This window comes from Telopea speciosissima, chromosome 9 (assembly GCF_018873765.1).
Source record: "Telopea speciosissima isolate NSW1024214 ecotype Mountain lineage chromosome 9, Tspe_v1, whole genome shotgun sequence".
NCBI lineage: Eukaryota > Viridiplantae > Streptophyta > Magnoliopsida > Proteales > Proteaceae > Telopea > Telopea speciosissima.
The window spans coordinates 3,974,905-3,996,278 of NC_057924.1; the positions used below are offsets into that span (position 1 = coordinate 3,974,905).

Here is a 21,374-nt window from a genome sequence, read left to right on the forward strand (position 1 = left end):
TGAGGTTTAACGAAAGTATAATTTTACCTTCCAGTTTTGGATAATTCTGCCAGAGAGGCTACTATATCGGGAGGCGCTCTACTATGGCCTAATTGATCATATCCGAGCAGCCAGATGGGATCAATTGGATGGAAACATGCTAAGGCTCGCCGGATCTATCGCGGGTCGAGCCCCCGATGATGGCACTGCACTACAAGCAGGCCTTGATGGTGATTGCTGACTTGCTGTGTTGCCCATGGTAGTATGGTGCATGTCTATAAATTGATGAGATTGATCAGCTTGAAGTGGTGTTTAGGGCTGGTTAGGTGTAAATTGATTTCCCATACCTACAACTCATCTTCCCCAATCGATTTTGGGGAAGATGAGTTGCAGGTTTGGTTTTTTTTTTTTTTTTTTCCTTATTGTAAGGGTAATTCTGTCAGTTCATAGTATATTTTTAATGTTGTTAGTCATGAACTAACGTATTGGGTGTATTTGTTAACGTTTGTAAACCTCGGGAGGTATGCAGAATTATCCAAAACTGGAGGGTAAAATTATATTTTCGTTAAACCTCAAAGGTGATGTGTAAATTGCCTCTTTTTTTTTTTTTTTTTTTTTTTTTTTTTTTATAATAAAAATCCTTAATATAAGTTGATAATATAAGGTTCTAGAATCGATATTAAAAGGGTTTGGCTAGAGGTTTTTTTCAATGTCTGCTGACGACCTAACACACCAGCCCTCCTCCTTTATCCGAATTTAGGATGACCGATAGCAAACATTGGCAAAATTCAATGTAAGGGTACTTTTTTGCTAAATTAAGAACTTGCTTGCACAAGTTAAAAAGGACATGTACTCCTTCATTTAAAATCTCAACTATTTTGCCGGCTCACCAATAGATGTGAGCCATGGTTAGGTAGTGGATCAACCACATATAAGGGCCTAAACCATATACACCACCCATGTAATATCAGAAACTGATACATTAACCAATTCTTTCAAAAGTCCTATTTGCTATTGGGTCAAAGTCAAGTTATATGAAAAAATTTCAAGTGAAATTCTAACATTTAATATTGATTTTTTTACATGCAAAATTTTCTTTTACATAGCTTCTACTTGGAGTGAATCAGAACCAATTGGAGAGGAACATTGAGAAAGATCGATACACAAGAAATTGGGGGATCAGAGCAGGTTGACTTGAACTTATCTACGAAATACAGTTTTTCTGCTTCTGAATACTCTAGCAGATCACTAACTTGTGATTGGCATGAATCCCTACTATTGCTTGCATGTCTGTTACATAGTGAATATATGTCTGTATTTTTGTTTATTGAGTGACTGAATTAAACACTTATCATATGATTTTCGAATATGTTTTATTACATCGGATTTTTGAAAAGTATTATTGTCGTACGTATCCGTACCTGTTTTATTGTTGTTCCTGAACTTATTAACTAAGATCCTTACTATAGACAAGTTTTGGGTTGGTACATGAGACTCAAGTAATGGGCTGGTTGGACAGGTTGGATTGTGACTCATCTAAGGGTTTAAGTTTGGCCCTGTCGGCCCAAGCCTGCCTTGAGCCCGAATAGGGCCTGGGCTGGATTTTAAATCCTAAGGGAGAGTTACGGTTGAAATTTTCAGGCCCTAGGTTGAGGCCTCGGGCAAAGCCAGCCCGACCCCGTGTTAGATTATTCTTTACCATTTATTGTTTACATTTTGCAATTTCTATTTAATATCTAATTATCTATTGGGTTTTCTACCAAAAAAAATAAAATTAAAATTGATTTACCCAAAAAAAATAGACTAATTATCTATTGAACGAAAATATATACAATTTTAAGATTGGACTAAGCTTTTTAACCCAAAGAAAGGCCTAATAGTTAATTGAGTATGAAACAAATCAATACCTAATCACATGTGTCTCATTTTTTTAATGCATAGGACGACGTAAATGGCAAAACATAAAGGAAGTCAAGGTCAACCAGGCCTTAGCAAAAATCAAGGTCAGTCAAGACCAATCTAACCTTTGGCAAAAATCAAGATCAATCAGGGCCAACCAGGCCCAGCCTGACCCGATCAGGGTCAATCAAGCCCGAGCTGGGCTGGCTGAGCCCAAAAGGGTTGGGCCTGGGCTGAGATATCTAAAGCCCAATCTAGGGCTGGGTTGGACTTGAGTTGAACTAAGAGGACTGAGGGTTGGGCTAGGGTTTTAAAAAACCCGGCCCAACCCGGCCCTGTTTCACCCCTACCTCGTCAGAGCATACAAGGGCTTTTGTAGGTCACGGCGGCGTATGAAAGACCGAAACAGCGGTCGGGAAGGACGAGCTTCTGCATCGACGATTCAATTAGCTTTATTAGCCCGCAGGATCTCGACGAGAGAGAAATAAGTTCGAAAATGATGTTGAGAGCCATTGGGATTGGGAGGGTGGAGAGTAAGTTCAGTGGGAGGTCTTTGAGATTCTCTTGCAGAGTGCTTTCGGTTTCAAGCAGCAAAGCTGTAGTGGATGTAACCACTAAAGATGGAGAGCTGAGGGTGTTCACTGTCTCTGGAGAGGTTTCTGGAGATGCCATCGCTTCTCGTCTTATGGCTTCTCTTAAAAAGCTCTCTCCCTTTCCTATCCGTTTTTTTGGTGTTGGAGGGTAAGTAATAATCCACACTCACTGCGTGGATATCTCAAAATTTCATCTTTTCCTTATGGTTAGGATTGTCTGAACTTTATTTTCCTATGTTTAATAAATTGAGAATTTATGATTGATAGGTATGGATTTTGGTGGAATTTGCCTAATGATAGCAAGTTCTACATACATACATATTCGGTAGAAATTAATAGAATATGGCTTTCTAGTATGCTACCTTATATACTTTGTTTTATGTATCTCCCATCTGTTGGTTATTCAGAACATATATTCTCCATGACTGATTAGGTCCCTGATGGCCAATGAAGGACTAAAATCCATATTCCCCATGGAGGATATTGCAGTAATGGGCATCTGGGAATTGTTACCACACTTAAATAAGATGAGGGTAAGCAATGAGCCATGCTCTTACATGTAGGGTTTGATAGTTTGGAATCATACTAAATAAGGTTTTTATAATGTCAATTTAAGTCTTCCTGATCCCTTTTTTTTCTTGGAACTTGGAAGTAGTAGTTGAAGTTGAAGGAAGCAACAGAGGCTGCCCTTTTGTTTCAGCCTCATGTTGTAGTGACAATTGACTCCAAAGGGTTCTCTTTTCGCCTCCTTAGACAATTACGAGGTAACATTCTACCACCTTTTTTTCTGCAGTGCACATGGAGACTCAAAAAGATATTGTTGTGAAATGAGAGAATGCTTTTTGCAGCTAGATATGGTGAGCGAGGTTTACATAGTCCTGTTCACTTCCATTATGTGGCACCATCATTTTGGGCATGGAAAGGAGGTGAAGCAAGGCTCAAAAATCTCCGTGAGTTTGTTGATCATTTATTATGTATCCTACCATTTGAGGAAGAGGTTTGCAGATCACATGGACTAGCTGCGACCTATGTTGGTCATCCAATCCTAGAAGATGCACTATACTTGAATATGGTATGAATTTAATCCTTTAAGAAATGCATTAGATAGCTTTTTAATGAATTACATCAAAGATTAGATGTGTCCTATGTATTTGTGATACAGTTATATAGTCCTACGAGGAAAAGAATATCCCTTTCTAAAACATGAAGGAGACGAAGAAGAACTATGCATTAGATCGCTCTTTAACAGTTTACATCAATGATTATAGTCCTAGAAGAAAAAGAAAATTCCTTTCTACAACGTGAAGGAGATGAAGAAGAATGCATTATATAGCTCTTAAACAGATTACATCAATGATTTCGACTGTACTATGAAGATGAAGAAACTCCATGTATAGGGGAAAAATTTTTACAAATGTACTTCGCTGATTGCTCTTGTTTTTTGGCGTTTTATGATTTTATCACCTACTTGATTCCTACATGCCCTTATATGATAGCAATTTAGTGGATTCCTGGCTAGTCATCCCTAGGGGCCCTAGCTAGACAAAGTGGCCATGGAGGTGTTGCTGTGTTGCTCATCAAGTCTTTTGCAATACTTAATCAAATGTCAGGTTTTTTGAGTCTTTATTCTTTTTTACTGTTAGTTGTTCTAATCTTTTTCCCTATCAAAGTAAGTGCTTTATTAAGTAGTAGGAACAGGGGTATTTCCTTTTTTTTTTTTTAATGGAACAAGACATTGAAGGTTAAGTGATCTCTTACAGCCAACCATGCTGATAGGTCCTAGCTCCTGGTTCATCTTTTTCAATAACTGAAGTTCCTTGCTTCCTAGTTGTGCATTTCTTGAGGATCACCCCATAGATATATTCACCATCTGTTATTTATTTTTTATTTTAGTGTTTAGATCAGTTCAGTGGATACTGATATACAGAAGTAATTCCATGTTTAGGGAAAGAACAATACCACGATTAATTTGAGGGTGCAAGGTGACTGTGACAGCTTTCGAAGTAAATATGGAATACCTTCAGGTAATCTATCTACTAAAGCACTAGTTTCCCAAGTTTTTCTTCTCTGAAAGATACATATTTTTTTTCGGGGGGGGGGGGGGGTTCCTAGTTCTTGCTGGTTTTACTGACTATTGGAATTGTATCTCAAGAAACTAGTTTTCTTTTCCCCACAATTGCTGCATTTTTTAGTAGCTTTACAGTGCTCTCAACACTTTGAAAGAGTAATGCTATGGAGACTGCACCTTGATGGCCCTGAATTCAGAATCAGGGCAATCTTTTGAAAGCCCGAAATTTGCTCTAGGAATATGTGATTCTTTACCACGGGTATGCTAAGGGGTGGTCAAGGGATGAGAGTGGTCGTCTCAGGATTTTCTTTTTAAAATCAAGCATTACTTATTATTAGTTTGCCCTTCTCCCTAGGCATATAAGAGGGATTATTTTCACAAAATCTTGCAATCTAGAAGGCCTACATTGTATCACTGTTGAGGAGTTCACACTTGTTCAGCTGTTAGTCTTGGAAGAGAGATTGTTCTTCTCTTTCGTTACCTACTTCTCTAGTGGACATTTGGTTTTGATTCGTTAAACTGTTGAATCTTGGAACCATGGCTGATTGGTTCTTCTCTAATTGACTAGTCTCTCTCACGCTTCATGAATTGGTTGGCTTTGACAGGAGCAACAGTCATCACATTGCTTCCGGGAAGCAGATTACAAGAGGTTAAGCGGATGTTTCCAATTTTCTCAAGCACTATGGAATTATTAAAGGACTCCTTTCCCGATTTGACAACAGTCATTCCTGTCGCACTTAATCAGCATGTGGAAAACTATATCCAGAAAGCCATGAAGAGGTGGCCTGTGTCTGCAGTGTTGATTCATGGGGGATCACCCCAGTTGAAATATGATGCATTTAGTGTAAGACCTCAAACTTCTATTTGTACGGTTTTAGTTGGTAAATTGAAATTATGACTGGTTGTGGGTATCCACCTCCATGTAACTGGTTCACCTATCCCATGAAACATTAATGCAAAGTTGGATAAATGGGAAGCCTGAGATTGGTAAGAACATAATTTTGAGGTCAAGATTTGGGTCAGAACATCTTCTGCTTTGAACCTGTGTTTTATCCCCATGGATGTCTGTCATGTGCTGGCCATGACAAGGTCCATCTGACTTGTGTAGAGCATTGATAGTTTATTGGATGCAAATTATCATGTTTATTTCTCATAGTTCCAGTATGAGTCTTATTGTTAGTACTGTTCAGCTCCAAGTGAATTGAGAATTGTTGGTCTGGCTGCTTTGTGATTCTTGATTAGATACAAATTGCATTATCTCTCAACATGAATGAAACTTTGCAGGCAAGCACGGCTGCATTGACTACTTCTGGAACGGCTGTTTTGGAGTTGCAGCTTGCTCGGTTACCATGTGTTGTTGCATACAGAGCCCATTTCCTTACTGAATGGTTTATCCGCTGGAAAGCAAAGATACAATATATTTCTCTTCCCAATATTCTCCTGAATTCAGCAGTTATTCCTGAAGCTCTCTTTCAGGATTGCACGCCAAAAAATCTAGCTGCTCTCCTCATGTAAGTTTGTTAATGTACTTACTAACCAAATTTACTTGCGTATTTATTCGTTCCCTTGATGTCTTTTGCTGTATATTCAAATTGTATATTTTGATCTTGCGATAACTTAAATGCAGGTACTAATTTACTTGTCTTTGTATGTGTATACCTGAACAACTTTTTTGATAATATCAATAGAGTTGCTAGCTGCCCTTAAAAAGTGTCACGTTGTAATTTATGGAGAACAGGTAAAATTTTTGTCAAGTTCCAAGTCGAGAAAAGTGGCTCTGTTTGTTTCGAGGGGAAATATTTTTCAGGAATTGCCAAAAAGCAAAAGGAAACTGTATTGTTCTAAAAGGATAACTATTATTTTACTGAAAAACAGTACAAAATTTTGGAAAAAAAGGACTTCCGTTTTAAACTTCTAGATGTTTTCCACAAAAGATCATGGCATCTTGGTCTACGATACAATTGGAACCCTTAGGACACCTATCTCATCTTAGGATGGATTCCTTTTCCTAATTCAACCTGTCTAAAAATGATTTTTTGTCATGCACAATCAAAAAAGGGCAAATAATTACAGAGTTTCTGGTTTTTTTTTCTCCCTCTCCATTGAACAGACAGATCCTTAATTAATCAGATAATTTTTCCCACTTGCCGTGTTGCCTAGGTAAATTGCAAAAGAAAGACACAATGAAAAGATAGGAAAAGCCTAGCTCATTTATTTGCACTAAAGATTTATGTGCATGCCACAAGTTTATAGAATTGCTTTAAAGAATAATGTTGCTTTCGGATTTTATAGTTTGTTTTCTTTGTTCTACTGTAGGGAAACTATTCATAATAAGGGCCTTCGGGAGAAGCAAATCATCACTGCTGAAAATGTGCTTGGGCTTCTTTGTCCTTCGGACCCAAATAAAAGCAATATTAGACTACAGGAATCGAGATCAGGGTTACCTAATTACACCCCAAGTATGATAGCAGCGCATACAATATTATACTCTGTGAAACAGCAGTGACAAGTAATCAGGTTCTCATAATCCAAGACCCCTCCAATTGCTTGTGCTTAACAACAGCCAGGAAAACCATTGATTTTTTTTGTGGAGGGGGTTAAAAAGGCAAACCATACTATTAGTTGGATGTTTTGTTTGAAATTCAAGGTGCAAAATTAGCTGCTCTGTGAACAATTTGCAAGTTATTCTTTGTGAATATTTAAAAAAAAAAAAAAAACAAACCTATGCATGAGGCTCACCCTACTGCCAGGTTTGGGAGGAGCAAAGGTACACAGCCTTACCCCCCTGCTTCGCAGGAAAGGCTGTTTCCAAGTTTTGAACCCACAGCCAACAAGTAACAATAGCGCAACTTTATCTGTTGCGCCAAGGCTCATGCACTTCTTTGTGAATATAAATATACTCTAAATTATGATGCATACAATTAAATTACATTTTGGTAAGGGTTTCAATTCCTATGACTTAGGATTGATGATTAATAAGGTAGTTAGATGTAAAGCTTAGCTTGCATTCTACATTCCAAACATGAAGATAGTTTCCATTTTCCATGGGAGTTCTAACATCTCCACTCATTACTTTTGGAGGTTTCAATGCCTATGATTGTGGGAATGGGATCTGTAGAAAAAAGCACAAATTCCCATAATGCTGATCCATTTCTCCTGAACCAATGTAAGACATCCAAACCTGTTGACATATGGTCTGTGGGAAGGTGTCTCTGTACTAGCATTACTGCCAAGTTCATTGGCTTGTTTGGCTATTCTTATCTCCCATAGTAGCCTTTGGTGGCAGTTAACAGTGGCGGTTCTTGGCTAGCAAGCAACAGATAAAGCTAGATCCAGGGGGAGGGGGGGGGGGGCGGCGCTGCATTGAAGATGGGTTTTCAGGGGGGTGATTGACAAGCCTGTCGATAGCGGTGCTGACCTCAGAGCCGGGATTTTTGGACAGTGGTATGTACTTGTGGGCCGCTTTATGGCATGCTAGCATCCTGCAGGTAAAGAAGGCATATATTGGGTCCAACGTTGCAAGGTAAAGAAGTGTAACTGAAATTTTTGGTGGTGGCTACCTCAGTTTATGTCATGTCACATTATCACCCCTGAAAGTGCCCGAAGTTGTGCTTGAAGATATAAACAAGGTGAGTGTTCCTTTCTGGTGGAGACAAATGAAGATGAGAAGAAGATTCTTTGGAAAAGCTGGGAGAGGGTGTGCTACCCAAAGTCTGAAGCAGGACTTGGATTCAGAGATTTGCCTCTGCGAAATCAAGCTCTGTTGGCGAAACAAGGTTGGAACTACGAAACCAAATTCTGCCTTGGTCAGGTTGACTAAGGCTGTGTTTGGTATGCATTATTCTGGATCTATAACGTGTTTTGAAGTGAGAAGATGGAGAAGAATTGGGTTTCAGGATTCATTCTTGACCCAGACTCTATTAGGAGCATACACATCAAACACAGCCTAAAATATTTACTTCCCCTATTGCCAACTACTTCCTTGAAGCCACTAAAGCCAGAAGCTTCTTGGGGTTGGAAAAGCCTCCTGTTTGGTAGAGAGATTATGAAGCAAGGAGCTCTCTGGGTAGTTGGGGATGACAGATTGATTCGGGTTTGGGATGATTCCTGGGTACCCCCAATTTACACACTTTTAGGATCCAAAATCCCAGGTCTCTAGATTCCATGCCTTCTGGGGTTGGGGGGGGGTGTTTAGTGGGGATGTGATGGATGGATCATGATCAGGACCAGGACCAGGACCATCATTCGTGGGATGTTTCAAAAGTTAAGAGCTCTCATGGAACTCCTGGCAGGCTGAAAAGGGTACCATAAATCACGGGGGAATTCAGTGTTAAATCTGATAACAGGATTGCTCTACAGAAAAGATTTGAGACAAAACCGAAGTGGCAAGAGAGATTCAGAACATTCCCAAGGTGGTGTGGTCTCTATTTTGGTCTGCCCCGTTACCTCCTAAGTTCAAGGCTTTCCTATTGAAGATTGTTTCAGATGCATATGGGGAGTGATGCCTAATATCAAGACGGGGCAGGTTGTAATGGAGAATGTCCTATATCTAAACGATTGTCGTCTATTTCTCCAATGGCTGTTTCAGTACAGTTTTTCATTTCCAAAAAAGGGTGTACCTAGTGCACGAGGCTCTCGCCGCTACAAGGTCTGTGGAGGGTCATAATGTATGCAGCCTTAACCCTCGCTTTGCAGAGAGGCTGTTTCCCGATTGAACCCGCCACCTTACCGTTGCACCGAGGTCCACTCTCTAATGGTCTAGTTGAACAAAGATTTTTTTTTTTTCTTTTCCCAATGCATTATATGATCTGTGGGTGTCTGGAAGTTTAGGAATGCCTTCATTTTCAAGAAAGGACCACTTTCCACTGGGGCTTGGATTTTAGCAGAGCAATGCACATATTGATTAAGAAAAAGACAAATTTCCACCAGGGCTTGGATTTTAACAGAGCAATGGACATATTGATGATTTAATGACAGCCCTATTCCCATCTCCTATTCAATCTCAAAATGAAGAGAGGGATAACAATCTCATGAATGAAATCAATCCAAACTCCTTTAAGGTGTTCAGTGATGCAAATTCTCGCAGAATATGAAGGTCATGGGCTTGATTCCCGTGGATCAGCTCAGAAGTTTGGCTTCTGATAGCCTGTTTCCAAGTGGCATTAAAGCTGGCTTTATCAACTGCAAAGAGGTGCGGTGCTCACAACATTACTTGCTTCAGACTGCCACATCCAATGGAGAAAAACTATTGACAAAAAAAAGAGTTCCTCTTATGATAATAATTGAAAGCTAACTTTGTCAACGGTACACATTATCTTGGTGTATGTCACAAAATTGATGCGCATACGAATCAATCACACAAACCCAGGATAATAAACAGGTGGCAGTTTAAACTTTCAAGGGATAACAAATCTTTTATGAAGAACTCTGCTGACGTGTCTTGATCCATGATTCAAGGTATCGCAGTTCCTCGTTGCTTATTGAATGGCCAAGACCTGGGTAAGCCTGCATTTTCAAAACCCACTAATTTCATGAGTATTGTTCATGGTAAGAAGTGAGGAAATGTAATGTAAAGCATCGAGTAGCCATCTTTTACTGAGTTTAACCCAAAAGAATTACATATTTTGATGACTCAGATAAAAAGGAGAAAAAAACTGAATGTGTGTTGGGGGTACAATATCTTGAGTTCCGTCGCTTGGTTTGTGGGTTGATTCCGAAGGGCCGTTAAGATGCCGAAGGCTCCCAATACTATATGAATATTTTGGCAAAATTCTTGTATAGGGTTTCGCTATAAATATGTAGAGAGGGTTCTTTCTCTATAACACAATCTGAGAAAGGTGTGAGGACGAGCGGCTGTAACCCTATTCTCCAGTGATAGTGAAATAGATCTCATCTCACCGTGGACGTAGGCAATCTTGCCGAACCACGTAAATCCTTGTGTTCTTTGTGTGATTATTGTTTGCGATTTCTTTTTTTTTTTTGTTTTTGTTTTTGCATCGTGTTAGGTTTTGTTTTTTGAACAATGTGGCAGACCATACAATTGAGTTAGCCCATGAACTTAGACACGTGGATGCAACAAACAGTTTGCTATCCATTTAACAGTTTAAGCAGCCACATAACCCTCTACATTCGCTAAAATGAAGGAGCTTGTCTACCTAAGAGGCTAAGATTAAGTCAATGGATCAGCCAGAAAACCTCAGCCATGTAACTTAAGCTTAATCCCAACTAATTATTGCGGTAGGCCTTGCAGTAGGCTATAGAGTCCTCTTTTGCCCTTCTTCTCTATTCAAAACAACAGCAGCTAATGCAATATATTACCTTAAACTCGCAGGTTATCCCAGCTTGTTCCAGTAATGGAGGACCTGCTTGCCCAGCTTCAAATAACACTGTACTGTCGGCGATACCATGGGACCACAAAATAGGAGTCTGCAGACATTTTCAGATATAAGGTCATTACAACATGGAATTACTTCAAAATAGTAAACCAGCAGATTTTCAAATTACAAGTGGGTCCTCAATAAGACACCAGGAATATGGAAATGGTCATCCCATTTAGCAGTATATGCACAAGCTATGACACGTAAACCTTGTGTAGTACTCTGGAGATTGTCTATGTTGACACCTTTTCAAATTCCTACATAATTCCCTTTTAGATTCTAGTTAAGTAGGATGATAAGATCAACAATGCTTCATGGCTTGGAGTCATTCATGGGGAATGTCTTCCTAAAGTTCTGTTTTGCAGATGTAAAAGCAAGATCATGACAATGAAAAGTAGATGAAAGTGAGAAACACATCAATTTGAGTTAAATTGGGCCCAGGTGAGTCTGGTCGGATAGGACTGATAGTATCACCCAAATGAACCTTTGGGAACCAATGCCATTAGCAGACAGGCCATCTATCCAATGTATATCCTTGATCCTCTAAGCTCAAGAAAACAATATGAAAATTTTCCAATTAAATGATAAATCTGAAAAATAAAAATAAAAACCTGACAGAGAAAACTAAGAGCAGGTAAGTGCAGATACCTTCTTTGCATCTGGTGGAATCTGTCCTAACACAGATGTATTAAAAGGAACCCAGCCACTAAAGACAGCACCTCCACCTAGAGTTTTTGGGTACAGCAATGTACTCGCTAAGGTCAAGGCACCTGCCAACCCATTACAAATTGTTAACTGGAATAAAAGAACCTATGGGGAATAGTTGAAAATTTTGTGCTTGAAAGAAAGAAGAAGAAGAAGAACCTCCTTGACTAAATCCACAGACGAAAATGTTCTCAGAATTTGTGCCAGCAGCTACCTCCTTGTCTATCATTGCGTGAACATTTTGAACTGCTTTAAGCAATCCATCTTCATCTTTTGGAGATTCCTGATACAATTCAGCAAAGTCAATTATCCTAACTGCACAATAGTGTTGGAGCTGAAACTAGGAGGGAAAATCTATGGCCCTCTTGTGACCAAATCTTTAGTCAGGATCAGCATGCAGCATAGCCATATAACTTATATGAAGGATGCCATATTTAGCAATTCAATATATGGGATATGCAAATAAAAGCAAAGTTCAAAACGCATTTTTGTTTTTAATTTCAGGCAAGAAATTGTTTAACATGGTTTCACTTAGGAGTTTAGGATGAAATTCTGCATGTATAATCTCTCTCAAAATCAACCAATCAATGAATGCATACTTTGGAAATATATATTCTAATTTTTTTCCTCAGTATGTTTTTTCTTTTCTCTTAAGTGGTCTATTTTCCTTGTGAAAATTATGACTATCTTATGAAATAAGAGTGGAGATTTACTGAGGACACCACAATCATATCGAAAGCTAGAGGTACAAAAAGGAAACAATAAACAGCAATACTGGGGGGGGGGGGGGGGAGGGGGGCTGTATTGCCTTTGTAACTGGAGGGAGAGGAGGGATTAGGATTTGGCCAACTCATTGACTAGTGCAGCTGGTCTTCTTAAGCATCCAATAAAATAGAATGTTCATTGGAGGCTAGAGGTTTCCATAAAGAAGTGCACCTATCCCCAGTACCCTAGATCCATCATGGAACCATCTTACAACCCAGAGGGTCACCCTCTACCTTCCCAAAGCACAAGCAAATCTAATACCATATCGAAGAAGCAATGGCTTCTTTTTGATGGAGTTGCACAACCCCAATACAACACTAGTATGATTTAATTTTTTTCCCAACTCTTATCAAATAAACTTCACACATCCTCTGTCAATAATCTAGCTGTGGGTAAGACTGCTCAGTCAACCATGTCATTGAAATTTCAAAAATAGTAAATGGTTTTCACCATCTAATCTCATTTAGCATCACAACTGACAAGTACAGGTAAACCCAAGTTCAAGCATGTCATTGGGGCTTTAAACATTATTATAGAAACAGAGAAGAGTGGGGTGGTGATTCATAAGTAGCAGCATGGAAGAATATAGTTGAGCAATGGCAATTCAGCAGTTGTGATGATCAAGGAACCAAGCTTTTAGATCATGGATGATTCATTGCTGGACGGAACAATATAACCATCAGAAGAAATAGAAAATATATTGAGAGGTTCAAATAGGCAATGACATATGATAAATTACTATGCCGACAAGTTCATATAGAAAGCGACACATGACTGACTTTTTCTTGGCCATGTGAACAAGATATTAGGTTGGTTCAGCCTGTATAATGGTGTTACAAAAGTGCTAGGCCTACGGTAAATACTTCATGTGAAATAGCTAAAATGATGGTCATGCATATCATTATTGCCACTATAATTGCCATGACCTTGTTATCCTTCTAGCATTATTAGGATATCATCACAATTAAATACATTAGTTATTTTTATCATAGCAAACATTCAAATAAAATATTTGAAGAAGCTGAAAAAAGCACACAGAAATCTAATGGCCATTATAACCATAACAACAGTAAATAATGGTCAAGACTAGCTGCCATTTGTTGAAGCTTCCTACTTAAAAAGCTTAATCTCATGAGTGGAGATACCTCCCAAGTGTATCGGCGCAATTCCTAGGTCTCAGTTTATCAATGTGGAACTACTCTCCACATCTTGCCCCTCTTTTTGTCTGGTCAATCACGCGGCAGTTACCGCTAGGGAGGACCGAGTGATGGAGCTCTAATACCATGTTGAAGTATCCAACCCAACATGAGTGGAAATACCTACTAAGTGTACCGGGCCAACTCCAAGATCCCGGTTTATAGTTGTGAGACTATTCTCCACGTTCCCCCTCACATGTTGCCCCTCTTTTTGGGTGGTCAATCACGCAGCAGTTAATGCTAGGGAGGACCGAAAGATGGTGCTCTAATCATACTTGTCAAGGCTTCGCCTAGGCATCGGTGTCTAGGCGGATTTTGGGGGATCTAGGCAGTTGCCGCCTTAGTTGTATTGAACCCCTTGGCCCTTATTTATGCCAAATAGCATTTAAGTGAATGATTTCATTTACTTAAGATATTATTCATAAATAAGCACATACCCCTATTTGAATCCAATAAAAATAGTTAAAAAATCAAATTTCAAAAGGATAAAAAGTCAACCCCCCAGTTCAAGAACAAAAACTGGATTTTCGGCTGTAGGTGAAATTTTCCACTTTTTAATGCTAAGGTTTTTCTCAAATCTAAAAATTTCATAAATCATAATACAAAAAAACATTGCTAAAAACCAAAAGAGCGGTAAAATATTCATTTATTTTAATATCTAAAAAATTATTTTCATTCAGAGCAATTTTGACAGCATTCGCACACACCGAATAAGGTTTGACCAAAACATAACTCCTTCAATATAAATTAGATTAAACTATTAAAGCAATCTTGGATTTGTTGGAAAGCAGGATTTGTGCCCTACCTAATACAAAAAGTCTCATGTAAAAATAAAATCAATTGAGCACTCAAACTTCCTAGATAACAAGAACATTTCTCTAAATCGAGAGCAGTTTAATTACTTATAGATAAGATCATATTTTCTAAGAACAATATAAACCAAATGTGAGAGTATGTATACCATGACAAAGTCCAATTCCAAGAACAGTATAAACCAACTGTATGTTTTGATTGTTTCAAACTTCCAATAGCTCGCTTATTCAATTCTGCTATCTTTTAGTTGTATGTGGATTTATGATGACTTGATATGGCTTAATATTGATTTTTGTTGACTTTTGATGACTTGATGTGGCTTAATGTTGATTTTTGATGACTTGATGTGGTTTAATGTTGATTTTTGATGATATAAGGTATATCTTGTAACATACTAAATAATGTTAGAAAATAGGGAAAATAAAAAATAACACTTGGGCGCTTTGATTGCCTAGGCGGGCGACTTGTCGCCTAGCGCTTAGGCACCGAACACTCGACCTCCCGGGTTTGATACCATGTTACAACCAGCAATTTGTTAAGGGCAGCAATAATGTATATCAACACCATTATTATCCTTTTTCTTATACATGCAGCAACTCAAGACCCTACACATGCCCTTGAAAATTTAATTGCTATGGGAGTTAGCATTATGACCATAAACATTATTTTGAACCTAATTTGAGACTCTTTTGAGGGGGCAGTCAGTTCAGCTTACAGTAAATGCTATTATATTAGGGAGGGATTCTACAATAGACTGCTAAGCCCCAAGGAAACAAAAGAAAATTTCAACAGTTTTAATTCTAGGAAATACCTCTTTCAAGACCACTGCAGATGTTTATTTCTAGAACTGTACAAGTAAACTAAATACCAGAAGATATTAAAACTGAAGCTCAAAGAGAACATGCCAATAACCCCCCCCCCCCTCAAAAAAAAAGAGGAGAGATAAAACAATAAAGAAAGAAAGAAAGAAAAATAAAATAACTTACAGCTGCCACAGGTATCTCATGAATGTCAAACCAAGAAGGCATCACAGCACCATCTACAGCAAGAATCAAATTAGTATGGAACATTGAACTACTGGAAAGGAAATGTTAAAATCCATCTTTAATAAATTTTCTTAATAACTCTGGCAATGATTGTCAACATATTGTCTCAGGATTAACTGGGTACTCGACGAGAATGAATGGCTTACTGCTAAACTGTTTCATGTTGTTACTATAACTTCCTGCTACATTACTTATTGCCTTCGCCTGAAACTCAATCTCAGGTCCCTACGAACATTTATAATTCCAACCATGCTTTATAATGACAAGAAAGATCCTATCCACGAAACATATCGTTTGATTTAAGCCCATCGATGCAATTGAAAAGCTGATCCACCAGCATTTCATTTCTTTTCATTTTAGATTTGTTTCTAATCATCAAAGAAAATTAATCCGAAGAAATGAGAATCTACAGCCTTATTGGAACTTTCTAAAATTTCAATTCAAACACACATTGGGAATAATTTTCAACAAAATCACGAATAGAATCAAGACCAAAGAGAAACAAAGGAAGTACCCTCAAATGTATATGATGCTTAAGAGTGATGAGATTAAATCAACCTACATTTGTTTACCCACAACCGAAAAAGGGAGGGGGGGGGGTGGGGAAGGAATAAGTTAAAACTTACAATTGCAGGAGACAGGTCTAGAAGGAGCAGAGGGAAAAGACCAGGTGGTATTTCTGAATTGAGGAGAAGTGAAGAAATTCTTGATGGGTTCATTTGCAGGGCCTGAGTCGCCCAAACCGTGAAGCCATAGAACAAAGCTTCGAGCCATGGAGTCTGGTCGTCGAGGAGTTGGGCTTTCCTGGAAGTAGACGATATAGAGAGTAGTGACTGTGAAGGTAATTGTAAGGAGAACGATCGGCTTCGTCAAGAACAAATACTTCATCAATTGTCTCACACTGTAGCGGATGCTTCTCTGCAAACAGGACAGAACAGAAGGGTATAAAATTATAAATCCTTCAGTTTTCTGTAAGTACCATAACCAACCCTTTGACTTCTAGATGAGCACATTTGGTTTCAAATCCCGGCATGGGCTTTACCCCTTTCGACTTGGACCAAATTAGGATAAATTTTTGGAAAACACATTTTGGCTTCCAGCGTTAGACCCAAGCCTAGCCCAGCCCAGCCCAGCCTAGCTCGGCCAGGCCTGTGTGTATATATAAATAAGGATAAAAAAGATTTATACAACGCCAGCTTAATTACAAAATTGCATGTTGACACCTTTTACAAGACTCAGATTACTGTCTTTTAAAGCATGAAACTGCACATTGTCCGTGTAGCAATCCTTCTCCCAATAAATAAATAAATAGTGAAAATGATAATATACATGTATAATAATAAGGGGAGGGTTTCCTACAAGGACAGTATAAGAAAGAATCTACACGCTACACAAAATGAGGGATTGAAAAATGGTATAATCTATATGGGATATGTATGGGGCACAAATGGTCAAAATAAGAGAGAGAGTGTTGGTGTGGGCCTCACTGTTTATTATGTTAGAAAGGTATAAAGGAATAGGTACAAGGGCGGCACATGTTTCCTTTTCCCATATACTGTAATACATACAGTTAAAAAAAAAAAAGAAGGTAGTTTGTCCTTGTCTAGCCCTGAAATGGCAAAAACAAGGGTTACAAGGTCAATCAAGGCCAACCCAGCCAAGTTCAATCCAATCAGGGCTGGGATGGGTTGGATTGAGACCAATAAGCTTGGCCTAGCTTATGATATTCTAGCTTGACGGATCAGGATCGTCTCCAGGGAGCAGGGAACACCCAGGGCGCTACCAATCATTGGGCTGTGCCGCACACATCCCTAGGCATGCGCTGAGATGTGTGTGGCACAACTCAACCGCTGGATGCCCCCTGACAGCACCTTGGGTGCACGTCTCCCTGGAGACAAGCTAAAGTCTAGCTTGACACCTCGAGCTAGGTTGAGCTAAGGGGACCTAGGGTTGGGCTAGGATTATTACTCTTCCTGTTTTCAGCCCTATCCCCTTGGCAAGCTTTCAAATCCTATATTTTTCTTTCTTTCTCTCATTTTAGAATGTGTTCTAATCCTAGAATCTATTATGAAAATGTATATCAAACACAACCTACAAGTTAATCAATCGTTTTGGCAAACGATTCCTTCATCCGTAGAGGCTTCTCCAAGATTTAAACGACCATGTGATTGAACTCTTAAATGGGTTGTCATTACACTCCCACCTCCTAATTGATGAAGTCAAAACTACCCCTCCCTAATGAAAGCCCGGGTCATCATATGGAAAAATGATATTGCAATTTAATTATCAGATATCTAGGAAAATTTCTAGAGTTGCAACTTGCCAAATTCTACCTTGAAATCCAATTTTTTTACCCTCCCATGTATGGGCATTCACTCTCTTGATTGTCATTGATCATTGTTCTTATCGTGCCACTTTGCAAACTCTGATTTGACTAAAACTTATGAGCAAGACACCCTACTTAATTAAGGTCTACCTAATTTATTTATCTTAATTTTTACCACTAATTTATTTATGGGGTTCAGATGATTAAGATGATCCAATAACAAAGAGGAAATTTGTTTGTACAAATTAATTTAGACAGTTCAAAAATATATCCAATCATGTAAAATTTAGAGTTTTACTAATTATAGGGTGGAAATAAACTCCCTATAAATCGATCTCAATTAACTTCATATGATCGAATTAATCATCCCTTTTGATCAAAATAATTAAAAATTAATTCAGCATGATGGGTAAGTTCTTGGTGTTATCGATTGCAGCAGCATTGTTGGTCTCTTCATTCTTGATGGAGGTAACAGATGGGAGAGAGATCGACTATGGAGACCTTATTAACGGAGACCGTAATAACTGTGGGTTTCATAACGTAAAATGCATCGACCGGCCGGCAAATCGATACACCAGAGGCTGCTCAAAGGCAAATCGATGTAGAACAGACAAGGCAGAAGAGACGATTGGTGCGTTGGGCAAGAAGGCTCCACCGGTTAAGGATATAGGACTCCCTATTGACGTGGAGATTCACAACAACGGAAAAGACTGAAACTTTGTCTTTCCTAACTTCCGTACCTTCTGTGTTATTAATAAGAACCTATGAGGGCCAAAGGGAGAACTTGTCCACCATTCCTAGGTAGTTCTTTTAATTTTGATCAGGGATGTTTTATTCTTCTTACTTATGTTTAGGTTGGTTGCCAATAAGAGCCCATGACGGTCTTATAAGGGAACCTTACCACTTATTTTAATTGTGAGGGATATTTGTTCCTATTTATTGTTTTCCCTCTCTCTCTCTCTCTCTCTCTCATTTACACAACACCAAAGGACATAGCAATCCAGATCTTCTACGGAGCGCTGCCCGTAGCGGCCTGAGCGGCACACAAACAGGGTGTGGCACAATGATCGCCTTACCCCTTTCCGAGTGGGGGTAAGGCGGTCATTGCACCATGCCTTATTTGTGTGCCACTCAGGCCGCTACGAGCAACGTGCCTTAGAAGATCACGATCCAAGGACATAGTACTATTTGTGGGTTTGCATGCATGGAGCAAGTAAAAAACAAGGGGCACTGTTTCCTGCATGGGACGCTAGGGCCATGCCGCACGCGCCAACTAATGAGAGCACACGGTGTGGTACAGTAGGGGGCGGAATTTCCGCCATACATGCGGGGCAATGCGACCATTTTGGCCCTTGCTGTAGGGGGGGGGTTTGTAGCCCCTATGTCCCATGCAAGAAACATTCTCCCTAAAAACAATTAGGATATATGGATCTAAGGAGAAAGTTCCCCACACTGCCGGTGTAGGGAGAATCTCCCACACCACTTCATTCATGACAAGAGAATCGATTTTGTCAATGGGCTTTACATGGTCGAGAAGGAGAAAGAAAGTGTTAGTGCAAGACCCATATGGTTAGGATGTCAGACCATTCATGATGCTTTCGTCAATAGAGACTTACATGGTCAGGATGTGAGGGTGTGAGAAAGCTTATTTCAATAAGAAAAGGAGAAGAAATGGTCTTGACCGATCAACTACCGAAATGCCCTTGCTTGGGTAAGCTAGGTCAAGTCTTTTGAAAAGATTATCGATCTAGGGCCACCTTTCTTAGTAAAGGCTTTTCTTTGTGGTGGGTGAATTTTTATCCTCTCAAGTGGTGCATCCGACAGTGAGATAAAATATGTCCTTGGATTTTAAAGGTGGAATAGGTGCATTGCTTACAGTTGGATGCGCTTTAAGATGTACTAAGCAATGTACCGGACTTGAAAGGTAAAGATTCGCAACGGGTCTAGCCCTACGAGTCTCTCTAAACATTACGCGGTATATCTACTTTTTTGAAACATTTTCAATAGTTTTGATAAATGGAGATGGAATTGTAAGAGTCGATGTAACCTTTTAAAAGGGTAGAATCGAAATATAATGTCTCACAATAAGAAAGAACCCATTCAGGCAAAAAAAAAAAGAAGAAAAGATCACCGACCATGCAGCGAATCGTTATCCCCTCCAATTCCTCCAATTCCTCACATGATGGCCGAAATGACCACCCTACCTCCTGCCCAAAAACACTGCCCAAGGTGGGGTCCACTCCCCCCTACTAGAGGAATTGGAGGAATTGGAGGTAATAATTATTCCCATGCAGCTTTCATTTCTTTGTATTTAATCACCTAGCTAGAGCCAAAAACCAGCTCACACACAGATTTTTGTGTGGCCCTCAATGTTTTGTATAAGTTTAGACATCTCAACTATATCTAACCATGAATGTAAAACTAATTAGCTTTTACTAGTTGGAAAAAATCACCCTATAAATCTCAATTAGTTAACTTCCAATATATCAATTTGATCATCCATCGGGTAAAATTAAAAACCATGACAAAGCTCTTGGTGGTATGGATGGCAGCCGCATTGGTGATTTCTTCTGTCTTCATGGACGTAACATTTGGGAGAGATATCGGCTATGGAGCCATTTCATCAGGTGACCGAGTTAAATGCAAGACTCTTGACAAGAACTGTCTTCAAGACCAGCCGGCGAATTCATACACCAGAGGATGCGAGAAGATAGAAAAATGTAGGATAGGTAATAATGGACGAGGAGGGATCTAATTCCCGATGATAACGATGAAGAACATTAATTACCTAGCAAGGCGATGATGAGAAGGGAAACGAAGGAAGCGACTGAAACTTAAAACTTTGATTTATTGATGGAGAGAGAATCCCTTCAATTCGTTGTTATAAATAATAAGAGCCTAAGAGGGCCAGATAAATGGAGATGATAATTTTCCCTTTACATGCATTCCTAGTTCTTTTTATTTCAAGGAATATTTCCTCTTATTGGTTGGGTGAAATAAGAGCCAAGAGGTCCTCCTAGTTTTTTTTGAATAAAAAATGAAGCTCTCTCTCTCTCTCTCTCTCTCTCTCTCTATAGTTTTTCCCAACTAAATGGGATCGCTTACATAGATCCTTTCAAAAACAAAGTAAAGAAAACTAATCGAGTTCCTCACAAAAGGAAAGGAAAGTAAGAGAACTTAAAAAAAAAAAGGGATAAGAAAGATAAGTAATGGAAAATGAAAGATGAAAGTAAGAAGAAAGAGGATAACCTAGGAATTCAAGAAAATCTCAGCTACATTGTATCGATAACTTGGATCCTTGCTCTTCAATAGGTTCTATCTGAGGTCATACTTGACACAAGACCTAGCTAGATTGTGCATATCATTCTTCACAACCTCGCCTATGCTCATTTTAGGCCTACCACTAGTTCTTTTGGTTCTTTCAATCAACATCAGATTGCTTCTCCTTACTAGGGCATCCCCAGGCCTTCAAAGGACATATTACAACACCAAAGGACATATTACTATGGAGGATGGATCCTCTCTGCGTACATGTGAGAAGCAACCTCCTGTCCCTTTTGTTTTCGTAAATACCCCTCCTCACTTCGTAAATGACAATAATAGGATA

At 39.1% G+C, this 21,374-nt stretch overlaps 2 protein-coding genes across 3 annotated transcripts; one reads left to right on the plus strand and one right to left on the minus strand.

Moving 5' to 3' along the window:
• Positions 1-2,366: 2,366 nt before the first annotated feature.
• Positions 2,367-7,066, plus strand: LOC122641160 (probable lipid-A-disaccharide synthase, mitochondrial). 2 transcript variants are annotated; one of them, XM_043834496.1, is made up of 8 exons: positions 2,367-2,619; positions 2,905-3,004; positions 3,130-3,235; positions 3,320-3,543; positions 4,417-4,495; positions 5,145-5,383; positions 5,782-6,050; positions 6,856-7,066. In XM_043834496.1, the coding sequence occupies exons 1-8, from the start codon at positions 2,375-2,377 to the stop codon at positions 7,043-7,045; spliced, it is 1,452 nt and encodes a 483-aa protein (XP_043690431.1). In that variant the 5' UTR covers positions 2,367-2,374; the 3' UTR covers positions 7,046-7,066. The 2 variants fall into 2 exon arrangements, with proteins under 2 accessions (XP_043690431.1, XP_043690432.1); XM_043834497.1 differs by having other exon boundaries at positions 5,824-6,050.
• A 2,752-nt stretch (positions 7,067-9,818) lies between these two features.
• On the minus strand, positions 9,819-16,375 carry LOC122639296 (probable carboxylesterase SOBER1-like). The gene is made up of 6 exons (XM_043832119.1): positions 16,068-16,375; positions 15,382-15,434; positions 11,781-11,904; positions 11,565-11,686; positions 10,858-10,965; positions 9,819-10,044 (listed from the first exon to the last, which is right to left on the minus strand). The coding sequence occupies exons 1-6, from the start codon at positions 16,327-16,329 to the stop codon at positions 9,955-9,957; spliced, it is 759 nt and encodes a 252-aa protein (XP_043688054.1). The 5' UTR covers positions 16,330-16,375; the 3' UTR covers positions 9,819-9,954.
• Between the last annotated feature and the right edge of the window lie 4,999 nt (positions 16,376-21,374).

Excerpts from the sequence above, each read along its gene's own strand:
- LOC122639296 (XM_043832119.1), bottom strand. The coding sequence starts at position 16,329 with ATGAAGTATTTGTTCTTGACGAAGCCGATCGTTCTCCTTACAATTACC. Across the intron at positions 11,687-11,780 it reads CTGTGGATTTAGTCAAGGAG|GTGCCTTGACCTTAGCGAGT; the intron begins GTTCTTCTTCTT and ends ATGGGTTGGCAG. Across the intron at positions 10,045-10,857 it reads GGATAACCTGCGAGTTTAAG|GCTTACCCAGGTCTTGGCCA; the intron begins GTAATATATTGC and ends TTGAAAATGCAG.
- LOC122641160 (XM_043834496.1), top strand. The coding sequence starts at position 2,375 with ATGATGTTGAGAGCCATTGGGATTGGGAGGGTGGAGAGTAAGTTCAGT. Across the intron at positions 2,620-2,904 it reads CGTTTTTTTGGTGTTGGAGG|GTCCCTGATGGCCAATGAAG; the intron begins GTAAGTAATAAT and ends ATGACTGATTAG. Across the intron at positions 3,544-4,416 it reads ATGCACTATACTTGAATATG|GGAAAGAACAATACCACGAT; the intron begins GTATGAATTTAA and ends TTCCATGTTTAG.